Source organism: Pseudocercospora fijiensis, assembly GCF_000340215.1.
Source record: "Pseudocercospora fijiensis CIRAD86 unplaced genomic scaffold MYCFIscaffold_5, whole genome shotgun sequence".
In the NCBI taxonomy this organism is placed as follows: domain Eukaryota; kingdom Fungi; phylum Ascomycota; class Dothideomycetes; order Mycosphaerellales; family Mycosphaerellaceae; genus Pseudocercospora; species Pseudocercospora fijiensis.
This window is the reverse complement of record NW_006921536.1, coordinates 3,543,661-3,555,573: the sequence shown is the minus strand read 5'-3', so window position 1 is coordinate 3,555,573 and position 11,913 is coordinate 3,543,661. Positions and strand designations below refer to the sequence as shown.

At 46.8% G+C, this 11,913-nt stretch overlaps 3 protein-coding genes across 3 annotated transcripts; 1 reads left to right on the top strand and 2 right to left on the bottom strand.

The window, feature by feature from the left end:
• Positions 1-5,762: 5,762 nt before the first annotated feature.
• On the bottom strand, positions 5,763-8,262 carry MYCFIDRAFT_83520 (uncharacterized protein; the record flags this gene model as incomplete). The annotated part of the gene is made up of 5 exons (XM_007929450.1): positions 5,763-6,080; positions 6,430-6,524; positions 6,596-6,695; positions 6,853-6,975; positions 7,345-8,262. The coding sequence occupies 5 exons, from the start codon at positions 8,260-8,262 to the stop codon at positions 5,763-5,765; spliced, it is 1,554 nt and encodes a 517-aa protein (XP_007927641.1).
• A 105-nt stretch (positions 8,263-8,367) lies between these two features.
• Positions 8,368-9,384, top strand: MYCFIDRAFT_175765 (uncharacterized protein; the record flags this gene model as incomplete). The annotated part of the gene is made up of 4 exons (XM_007929449.1): positions 8,368-8,874; positions 8,947-9,130; positions 9,158-9,299; positions 9,330-9,384. 4 exons carry the CDS (start codon positions 8,368-8,370, stop codon positions 9,382-9,384), a joined length of 888 nt encoding a protein of 295 aa, XP_007927640.1.
• A 466-nt stretch (positions 9,385-9,850) lies between these two features.
• MYCFIDRAFT_43123 (uncharacterized protein) lies at positions 9,851-11,338 on the bottom strand (the record flags this gene model as incomplete). The annotated part of the gene is made up of 2 exons (XM_007928820.1): positions 9,851-11,152; positions 11,213-11,338. The coding sequence occupies 2 exons, from the start codon at positions 11,336-11,338 to the stop codon at positions 9,851-9,853; spliced, it is 1,428 nt and encodes a 475-aa protein (XP_007927011.1).
• Positions 11,339-11,913: the final 575 nt, after the last annotated feature.

Below are 11,913 nucleotides of genomic sequence, written 5' to 3'. Positions count from 1 at the left end.
GGTCCGAGATTCTAGTTTTATTCTTCGATAGCGTATAACTTCTATCCTTCCCGTAATTATTATTATAACCCTCCTAACCTAACGGTAGTGTCGATCCGGGTTGAATACGGTTCTCCGTAATTCCTGTCGACGTAAACGTCTTACGAGTCGCCCTATGTTTATTAATCTTATCTACCTACGAACGCTACCGCTATATAGGTTAAATGCCGATTATATAGTCGCATTCCTTAAATATAAGTACTCCTTTTCTCTAGTCTACGACTAGGTTATGCTTTCTTAACTAAGGTATACCTAATATAATGTTATAACTAGCTATATTAGTAATATCTAAGACAATCTCCTCGTAGTACTATTAGATAGCTAGTAGTAACAGTATCGTTTCTCGTTCTATACTAGGTAGCGGTAACCTATCTACTGCTATAAGTTTATACGCTCCTTCTCTTCTGCTTCGGGTTGCGATCCCTCGGCTTTTAACGAATAATTCGGAGGCAAAGTTCCCGCTCGCTCTAGAATCTATTAATATACTCGTCGGGTGCCCGTTAACGATAACTTTTATGCGGAAGACTGCTATTAATGCTTAAGCGCTTTCGGTATTAAGGAACTCTCTTAGAACGCTCTAATCTAGAGAGTTAGTCCGTTTCCCGACTAATTAGTAGCCTAACGTTGTTCTAACTAGTTACGGATCCGTAGTCCTGCCGTTCGTGCTTCTTCGGTATATAATTTTTCCTCGAGGGTATCGTTATATACATCCCGTCCCTACGCTACTATAGCCTTTCGGTATTACTAATTTAATCGCTAGACCGTCTAACGTATATCTTAAGTAATAATCGTCCTTTCGTCGGGTAGGACGTATCCGTAGGGCGTAATTATACTTCCTATCGGTACTCGCTCCGTAATGAAGTTATAGTACGTATAGTCTATAGGTATCCGGGGGTGATTCTAGAATTTTGCCTGTAAGCTTATCTAGAAATAATCAAATTAGATAGGATCGACCTTCTGTTATCCGTTAACCTTTAGAAACATTTCCTCGTATTTGCGTACTAGATATAAGGCGATTGTTCGCGCTACTATAGGTACATCTATTATAAACGTAAGGATCGTATCGTCGTTAATCCCGAATTCGTCTTTACTTTCTTTATTCGTAGTTTCTTCCTCGGTATCTAGACTTCCTTCTAAATCTTCTTACTATTCCTCCTCTTACTAAGGGGACTCCGGTACTTCTAGGATAGCTCCTAACTCCTCCCCGGGAGGGAATAAAGCTTCCGGATCTCGGTTTTCTTTATCGTCGGTATCTAAGCAAGATTTATTAATCGTTTCTTCTTCTAACTAGGATTTCGTATCTTCTCGTACGAGTCGCCTAATCTAAGGGAAGAATCCTGCTTCTACTTTAGTAGAATAATGAATTTGGCATTAGTCGTCGTAATAGAATCTCTAGTAAAGGGTTCTATATATAGGTTCTTATCGTCGTGCTATTATATAGATTTGTCGTAGCTCTTTCTTTACGACCTCTACGTAGGTCCTCGGCGCGTTATTAATAGAGTATAGCTCTACTACTATTCGGTAGCCTTCTCTGCCTAAGTCCTTTTGTTATATTATATTAAACTGTTCGCGTCGCACTATATTCTTACCGCGGCAGTTCCGTGCTATATAGCCTTCCTTGCTATACGTATAGCAAGTTAATCTTCCTACTTTCTTAGGCGAACTCTTGCCTTTTCTTCCTTTAATTGCTCGACCCTTCTAGGTAGCGTCTAGCTCTATTAGTTGCGTACCGTAGTAGTTGTTCCTCTTTAGTTTATCGTAGGTACTATAGTTTCGTCTATTATTGTATCTAGGAGTATAACTAGCTTTTCTAGAAGTCTTAGAATCGTAACGTCGTTCTAAAGCTCGTTCGTAGAGCCTATCGTCGAGATCGATCGTAACCTTAACTAATATTCCTATATTATCTATTTTTCTACCGTCGCGTATAAGCTCGTCTTTAACGTTATCCTTAAGACCTCGCCGATACATTGTTATAAGAGCTTCGTCGTCCTAATCCGTAAGTTAGGCGTATTCCTAAAATTTAGCGGCGTAATCGGCATATAACCCCTTCTAAGTTAAGTGTTAGATAACCCTAACTGCGGTAGCAACTTCGTTAGAAGATCTAAAGACCTTCTTTATCGTACGCTTAAGATTTTCGTAGCTTACGAAGATTCTATCCGAATTGTCGGTCCCGTTGCTATCTAGATAGGTCCTAAGAAATAGTTTAACCTAATACTAAGCCCTGCCTCGTATAAACGTCGTTGCGAAGACTAGCTTTAAGTTATCTTAAACCTAGTTAAACATGAAATATATATCTATCTAGCTAACCTAGGTATCGAACTTGTCTCGGTCGCCGTAATAAAAGTCTAGCTTTCCGATCTTAAGAGAATCGTTTCCGGTATAGGTTCCTAGTACATTGCTAGTACTAGAGGTAGTACGTCGAGTACTGCCTATCTCGCTAGGGGCGGGAGTTCCCCTTCCGACTTATAATAAGGCACTTATCCTAAGGGCGTTTAAAGTATTACGGTTACTCGCGACAGATCGTTAAGTAACTTCTTATTACGTACAAGCCGAGGCTTCTTTAGAGAGGCTAATACAAGCGGGAGGTAGAGACAGAATAATTAGTATAAAGGTAATTCTAATTAGTAAGTAGGTAACATAAGTTGAACGCCTCGAGCTATAAGGGCATTCCGGCGTTCCTAAATACAAAGGAGATATCTTGTCTGTAGTCGTAAGCGACGTAAGCGACGCTATCGCTCTCGACCGCTCCTATCGCTCCTAGTAAGATAGAGCGACAGCTTAGCCTACTAGTCTTAGCGTCGCTCTAAGATTATATAAGGACTCTAACCAATTAGATCCGTAACAATAGGCAGTTAGTAAGCAATACGGCGACTAGATAATAGGATCCTATTAGTATTAAACTAGTACGTAACCCCTTCTTATATTCGAAGAATAGCTAGTTATTAGTTACCTTACCAAACCCCTATTCGACTAACTAGCGTAGTGCTAACTATTTCTTCGAGACCTACGCTATTATAGCGTTACGATAATTACCTCTCTTCGATTTCTACGACCCGATAATACTATCTACCTATCCGTACGCCGAGTTACTAAAGATAAAGAGCTTATTATCTATATTATCGTTATTATTAAACAGGTTATGCTACACCTAGTTAATCCCCGACTCGCGTACTATTCGGCTATCCCTATAAGAGCTAGGATAAGGACTATCGATAAGTAGTATTCTATCCGGTAGCTATATACCTTAGAATTTAATACTATAGAAGTGCTTATAGCTATTATAGAACACCCTCTAGTTGCGACTAGGTCTCGCAATCTTCCTTACAGTGCCGTTAATATATCTAAAGATACTAGATAGTCCGACGGATAGATATAGCGACTCTACTAGGCTCCGGAGATATTGCTTAGTAAGCCGCCTCTTATTAAAGAATAAGAACGACTTCTACCTTATTACTAGGCTATATATAGCCGTATTGAATATATAACTTAATATAGTAGCTAAATAGCTAAACTTCTCGTCTAGGTCCTTCTAGAAGCCTAGACTAGATAGCCGCTTATAGACTATATAGAGTACCGTTATAGGTAGCAATTTGAGGCTAACTAGCAATACGATTAAACTAATATTAAGCAGGTCTACTAGCTCTATTAACTCGGGCCTTATAAAGCGGAAGTTACCCTTAATATTAGCCTCCGGATAACTAAGAAGGTCGAAGCGCTATTTCCTATAGACTCTCGCTAGTTTAAATAGTCGGTTATGCCTTAACTAGCGGTACTACTATTTACGTATAGATTTACCCTCCCTCTACGCCTACCGGTCCTTATTACTACTATCTTCCTCGAGGTATTTACTCGCAATAGTAACGACCGTTGCTATAGCTATAGTAACTATAATAGCTCTAGTTTCTATAGTTGTTTAGTGTATGCCTATAGGTCTATAAGAGCTAAGGTCTATACCCCTAGAAGGTCTAGAATAGGGGCTCCTTACTATACTAAACCGCTTTCGATTACATACAAATTAGCCTCTTCTAAAGGTCCGTAAAAAGCGCTATATTAATCCTTTACTTAACGGTTAGGAGCTAGCGCTTATTTAGAAGCCGGTAGCTAAATTGACTATTTCTAAAGGTCCCTACTAACTTATTTAACACCTCGCTAGGCACCTTCTGTCTATAACTAATCCTCTCTAACTATAATAATTGCTTCTTTTATTTCTCCCTTATATACTATCCTATCCCGGTCTACTAATCTTCGCTAAGCTTTCGATATATATAGTACGATTAAGCGAGATAGCGGACGGCGGTAATCCCTACTAGCGCGGCGCTAGCTAATTTCGGTTATAGCCGCAACGTGCTAGAAGCTTCTTAGCTGTTCCTACTACTTCCTACTATTTCTAGGATTTAACTACTTAAGCACCGTTTTCTACCCGCATAACGGTTACTACTAGCGCCTCGCTTATTACTAAACTAGCTACTAATCTAACAAACTAACTAACTAAATCTAACTATTTAGCTAATTAAAATGCCGTACTTCGCTACGCTACGTACGCTACGACGTTATACTAGCTACCTAGAACGTATAGCCGTTTATACTATAGCTAGATATAGCTTAGATAACTAAATAATCCGCGCTAATACCGGGATCCGGACGCTAACTATTCGTCGAATTCTAGAAGGACTAATTATACTACCTCGCTTACGTAGCCGTAGTAACCGCGTACTCGGTATACTAGTCCGAAAACGGCTAGCCGAGGCTTGTTTAGCTAATCGCGATTAAAGAAGGAAGAAATAGTATAAGGTAGTACGTAAGCTTAGCATTTACGAGTCGCTCTACGTTATTAATCGCTTAATAACGTAGGAGAGGCTCGGCCGCTTCCGACTTCTATAAACCTCGGAAACGTCCCTCGTAATCCGAGAGAAGCGAGTCGCGTAGTATCGCCGATTCCTTGAGACTAATTAGCTAAGAACGATTTATACTAATAAGGTCGGTCTTTAGCTTATTTTTCCGAGAATATAGGTTACGCGGCGAGCTAATAATATCGAAAATCGAAGCTACCCCGACGTAATCGAGCTACGGAAGCCGAAAGCTATAACCCTATATTTCTAAGGGTCTATCTCGGCTTTCGGCGTTAGACCCCTAATTAAGCTACCTAAGGACGAAATATAGACTAGCTAATACTATTGCGAGAATGTCTTACCTTCGGTTATACTATTTCGCTTAGCGCTCGAAATAGAATAGGGCGGCTTCTTCTTATTAGTCGAAGATAACGCGCTATATTATAGGGCGGGGCTAACCGTTAAAGTATATACAAATATAGGGACTAATCGTATAGCGCTACTATCCTATTCGCCGGAGCTAAACCTTATTAAGAACGTATAGGGCTATTAGAAGGATCGGATTAGTAAGCGGACACCGCAACTAGCTATAGTTGCCGAGCTCCGAGATACGGCTAAGTAAGAGTAGCGTAGAATTTTAAGGAGTTATCTTCAAAATTTGTTTAACTCTATACGGAAGCATTGTAAAATGATTATCGCTTCTAACGGTTACCTAATCGATTATTAGCTAGCTTTATTTAGCCTCTTAATCAAATTTGGCTAGCGCCGCGCTAGCAGGGATTACCGCCGTCCGCCATCTCGCTTAATCGCACTGTATACAACAACCCTGGCATGCGAAAGCTACCGCATTTCTAGCTTTCGTATGCACTATATTGCCTTTGCAAATTAGACCTCTCATCTCAGAAGTGTAGTGTTTATTGCTCCAGTCCAAACGGTGTTGCGTGGCACCATGGCAGAATCGTGAACTGAGAAAGGTCGTTGACATGCGACGAGTTCCTGTGCCTCAATGTCCTCCGCATTATTCTGATGTCTTCTCCACTTCTTGCTGTCGTCGTGGCAGCGCTTGGCGAGAAAGACAACAGCCAGCGCAATACCGAGCCCTGCCAACCCCATGCCCATGTACAAAGCACTCCTGTATCCGTATGACGCGTCCGCGTAACTTCGTCCTCTGTCACTATTGACATGAACTTCGACAGTTCCCGCGAAGCCCACCTGGCAGTCCCAGAGAGATACATGTAGAGTAATTCACCCACGTGCCCACATTCGTTAGCGGGAATCTCATACAATCATCATGCTGCAACGAGCCCGGACCAACGAAGACAAAACTGCCTGGCGCAGAAGCGTCCTCTCCAACATCGACGAGCAACTCCCTCCACCCATCAACTTCGACACGAGTCATGCCCAGAGACACAGCATCGAACCACCTCGTGTTCCGCCATTCTCCATCCCGGACGCCATGAAGTCAGACAGCGGCATATCGTGGAGGAGAAGCGCTCTGAATCCATTGAGGAAACGACCGGCGTCCATGCGTTTTGGCGAAGAGGATTGGAAGACCACCCACAATCGTATCAACCAGACTAGCCGCAATCCCTTGATGCGCTTTATCGACAGAATCCGAAATCATTGTGACAGAGGCGGGAAAAGAGGGGTCCATCCCTGGAGAGAAGAGTACACATATCAGTATCTTCGCGCGAGGGATTCAGTCTATTGGTGAAGCCTAGACTTACCGAAGGGCGCAACCAAAGTGCACACGAATATTTGAGCCCAGTAGATCTGATTGGGAGGTACAGTGGCGATGAGAATGCTGCCGGTCATCAAGGCGCAGAGCTGAAACGTGTTAGCATGAACATCGCGTTTATATATGCGCTCGAGCGAGACTCCGCGAGGTCGTACGATCAATGCCAGCAGTATCGTCTAAGACCACGCAGGTGGATTGGTGCTCTCCTCGCCGATGCTCGCACTCTTTGCACTTGGGTCTACTTACCGCGCAATCACCATGACCCATGCTGGACGCATTCTGTGCCGCAGGAGACCAGTAGCCACTGCGGCCACGGCACCCGCAATCGTCAGCGGCGACAGGTATGCGGAAGCCAGGAGTGGCGTAGCACTGTCAGAATTTGCCAGATGTAGAAGACCCAGATACCAAAATTGGGCCAGCCACAACAAGATATCCAAGGACAAAGGCGTGGCTGCTCGTGAAGCCACCCAGCGGCAGCAACGGGTTATGAGCAGTCTCGAGCTCGATCCAGAAGAATGCCGGCATCAATAAAACGCCAAGAATAAGAGTGACGATCGCATAAGGCTCCTGAGAGCCGACAATTGGAGCTTGAACTCAAGAGAAATTGACGGGGACCAGTGCAGTTATACCCACGACAGCTCCAAGGAGATCCATTTCCCAAACAGCGCCACCTCAGATTTTCTGGCCACCAAGGCCGGGCTTATGGTCCTGGCGGTCTGTAATGGTAGTCTGAGCTACGATTGCAATCACGAGCAATGTGATGGCGAAAGAGAAGAAATTCCAAGGCCACCAAGCAAGAGCAAAGACTCCAGCCATCGCCGATCCAACTATACGTCCACCAGGCGCACAAGCACCAAAGTCCGCGAAGGCCATTCTCATTCGTGGTCCTGGTCCATAAAGTTCTCCCAGCAGCGCAAGCCCATTCGGGAGACAGGTCGCGAGTCCAATCCCTTGGAATACCCTGGCGGACACGAATAGAACATGATTCGAGTACCACGATAGTCCAGCGATCATCTGTTCGGTCGTAGCGAGGGAGGTGACTGTCGCCGCGCCATCGTTGTCGTCGCGGGTTCGCTGGTCGTTCGCTGGTCGTCGCGGATCGCTGTATTCGAGGTACCTTTGTTCGGTCGGAGCGAGGGAGGTGACTGTCGCCGCGCCATCGTTGTCGTCGCGGGTTCGCTGGTCGTTCGCTGGTCGTCGCGGATCGCTGTATTCGAGGTACCTTTGTTCGGTCGGAGCGAGGGAGGTGACTGTCGCCGCGTCATCGTTGTCGTCGCGGGTTCGCTGGTCGTTCGCTGGTCGTCGCGGATCGCTGTATTCGAGGTACTCTTGTTCGGTCGTAGCGAGGGAGGTAACTGTCGCCGCGCCATCGTTGGCGTCGCGGGTTCGCGGGTCGTTCGCTGGTCGTCGCGGGTCGCTGTATGCGCTAGTCGTGACGGGTCGCTGGTCGTTACAGGTCGCGTCGTCCCTGTTCTTCGTCGTCGCGGTGCTTGAGGCTGGTTGGCTGGTCGGCTGGTCGTTGTGGTGCCTGAGGCTGTTCTCGGAGGCCGAGTTCTGCCATCTCACCAGCTCGTGCAGAATACAGAACAGAATACAGCCAATTGTCTCAGTATCAGGATATACACCTCTCAAATTCCGTGACAGAACAGAATTCATCGTTTCGATGCCGTCTGAAGCAAAATTGACACGTGGCTATGCATCCTTCAGGCAACCAGCATCTGGAATAACATGAACAGTATTTTTCAGGCAGCCAAATTCTATATGCTGTCTTGCAATGGCCGCATACAACTAAAGTCAAGAGTCGTCGGCCCTTCCCTCACAAAAATGATATTGGCCGCAGAGTTTCAAGAGGTTGAATGTCCAATGTATGTTCCCATACAAGAAATAGCATACAGGGCGAAGACCGGCTTCTTCGACCTTCCTTCGGAACTACGCAATCAGATCTACGAGCTCGCCGCGCAGGACGACCAATCTTCGACAACAAGGCGTAGATTCATCATCCCAGGCTGTAGCGAGATCCCAGCCTTCGCGAACACATGTCGTCAGATACGACAAGAATACCTCGCGTTCTGGATCGAGGGCAGAACTTTGGAAATCCACCTCAATCTACCTTTACGCGAACCAGAAGTGGAGAAAGAGCTTCATCGCTGGATGTTGACCGTCGGCAGAGCAGCGGTCCCCTTCTGCAAGTCGTTTCTGCTGGGAGGAATCAGAGTACAGTTGGATCCTGACCACTTCGTGGCCCACCAAGCATTCAACTCCAACATGGTGACAGTACCAGAAGCATTTCAAACCTGGCACTCAGGACCTTTGATTGCGACCGAGACTGAATGACGAGAGAAGAGGGTGGCTGACGAGATTGTCAGGATCCTCAAAGCCAAGGGCGAGAAGCCTCGGTTGACTGCGAAAGAGATTGAATTCGTCCGAAGCTTATACGGCGAGAAGGAATTGAAGGGACCAGATGGTGAGAAGGAAGTAAGAAACTCAAAGGGTCAATTCGTCGGCTGGGTCAAAAATGCATTAGGTCAGACTTTGGTTCTTGAAGTCTAAGTTACCAGTGTTCACGAACAGCGACGGAAGGCTGGCGGCTTGTTCCAAGTTGACTCTAGAGTATGCCGGGTCATACGCAAGCAACACCGTCTAGCTTGCCGGATCAGCGCCATTCACTTCTCCTATCCTCCTGCGAGAGCTCAGTAGCGTTCGTCGACATTGAGGTGCGTGAGCATACGAGTATTTGGGGGGGGGGGGGGGCCGTCACGGCACGCGGGACTTCTCTAAACACAAGGGCTCCGACGACAAATTATGAAAGCCGAAAATCCATGTATCGCTCCTATGTATATAGAGTAGCGACCTCCTTGGATGATGCCAGCGAGAAAACGAGCTTAGTCAATAGATTCCTTGTGTCTTGAGATCTATGTGCATATCTCTCAAATGGCGCAACTGTCCGAGGCATACGATTGATCCAAGAGCTATCATAGCGAGTGCGCGGCATTGACGTAGACAGCAAATTGGGTCGAGGTTCACAGGACATCTGAAGGTTCGACTGGCCGGAACGCCTGCTAGCTAAGCACAAAGATTTTGGAAGCAGTCCAATCACGTACGTTAAAATGCATGAGAAAGAGGAGCTCTCATCGGCCGCAGACTTATATGGAATCCAAGCAGTCTACGCGTATCCGACGCCATGTGTCAAATGCATTCCGAGTCACATTATCGCATTTGCCGTTCCTGAGTCCGATCGCTATTGTCAAGACTTGACTTCGGCAGCCTTGACTTCGGCCGCCTTGATATCCTCCAAAGCCCAGTCTGCAGCGTCGATAGCTTCGTGCTTCTCCTGTCTTCGCTGCAAGAGATAGCATACAATGGTCATGATCAGCGTAAAGCAACCCATCGCAATCATCGCACAACTGCCTTCATACCAGTCCGGTGCTTGTGTGGCGTTGTAGAACAGAAGACTCCAGAACAAGTAGACAGCAACGCTGAACATGTTCATGCTAGCGAGGACGACAGATCGCTTTGCATCGTCTTTACGGGTCAGGTCATTGGCCCAAGCGAAGAACACAGTCTGACCCGCGAATTGACATCCGTTCAGGATCAGCGCCGCGAACTTCGCCGCTCTCGATGGCGGAGAAAGCATCAACGAGCCAGATGTGATGGCGGTGAAAGAGAGAAAGATGCCGACATGCCACCTGCGTCGAGTGTTGTAGTCGCTGTACCATCCAAGGAGCAACGTTGCGACGATTCCGAGACCTGAGACGGATGATGGAATATAGTTGACTTGTTGAGTGGTGTAGTCGTGCGTGGACTTCAGATATAACTGCATGATAGCGTTCGAGCTGTACATTTCGGTGTTGGAACCAGCAATCCACATGAGAACAAATGCCCACCAGTGCCAACTGAGGACGACTCGTTTGATTAATGACCATCCAAGAACGCCACGCTTTTTTTCGACCTCAGGCAGGCGCTCTACCACCATCACTTTCTCGTGTGGGCTGAAGTACCATGCTTTCGTGCTGGTAGGGGTGTCAGGGAATAGCAAGAACCCATAGATGGCGACGGGAAGGGTGATGAGAAAGTCAATCACGAAGAGCCATCTCCATCCAGCGAGACCCGCTTTTCCATTGAGGTTGGTGTAGATGGAGCCTTGCATAATGCCGGAAAAGAGCGTACCGGCCAGGCCAGAAGATGTGAAGATGGCAGTGCGCTTGCCGATCTCCTCAGGCTTGTACCATGATCCCAAGATCCATTGCACGCCAACGAAGCAGGACGATTCAAAGAAGCCTTGAAAGAAGCGAATGACCATGATTTGCCAAGGATGATGCGTAAAACCGGTGCCGAGCGTCAAGAAGCCCCAGACCATGCATGTCGTCGGAAGCCAGATGCGAGGCGGTACTCTTTGGAGGATCAGGTTGTTCGGAATCTGACCCAACAGATAGCCGCCATAAAATATCGTGTTGATCTGGTTGAGTTGAGTGCCTCTGAACCCGAGATCTTCTTTCGCGCCTGAGACATAGGCGTTGTTGAGATTGGCTCGATCGAGATAGTTCACCTACGCATCTCGACATTAGCATGCAATGGGCGGTCCAGATCACTCATTCCATCCACCTACCCAGTACATCAGGCAGACATAGGATAATATGAACCAGTCGATCTTGAAGAGCAGACGCGATTCCTCCTTGGTGGCAGGAGCTTCTCCCCAGACGGCAACCCTAAGCTTGTGGAGCACGCCCATCATGGGGTGGTGCTGCGTGGATATTTCTCCGCGTGGATGCGATCGCGTGGCCCATGCGAGGCCTGGAGGCTTTCAGGAGATGTTCGATGGTAAAATAGCAGCACGGCGGCCAATTCGCCAAGACGCCTCAATCGCCTATCTCGCGGCGGCTAGCGTGCGAAGAAGCTTGTCGCCTAAGCAGCCGCGGGACTGCATATAATGCGGTGATCTGATGTGATGGCGTGTAGAATGAATGCATCAAGGTACATTTGTGGTTGAGTTGACTCCGCGCTGGCGATGCCGACAACATCGTCGTCTCGGCCCGGCCGTATGTCACAGTACAACGCCAGGCCTTGACAGCAGGACGGGAACATCGTCGGGTCGAAGAAAGAAACAATGAATGTTGATAGCGAGATTCATGCCATCGCTACCTCCTTATGTAGTCCCCCAGCGCGCGCGATACAGCAAGGTTCAAGGCTTCAAATCAAAAGCCAAACATAAGCGCGGTCAGACAACTCCATGTTCAGGAAATCAATTCTTAACGCCATCACCAATCTGACCATCTCGCAGGCAAAATGGCCGTGACGCCACCCTCGTCC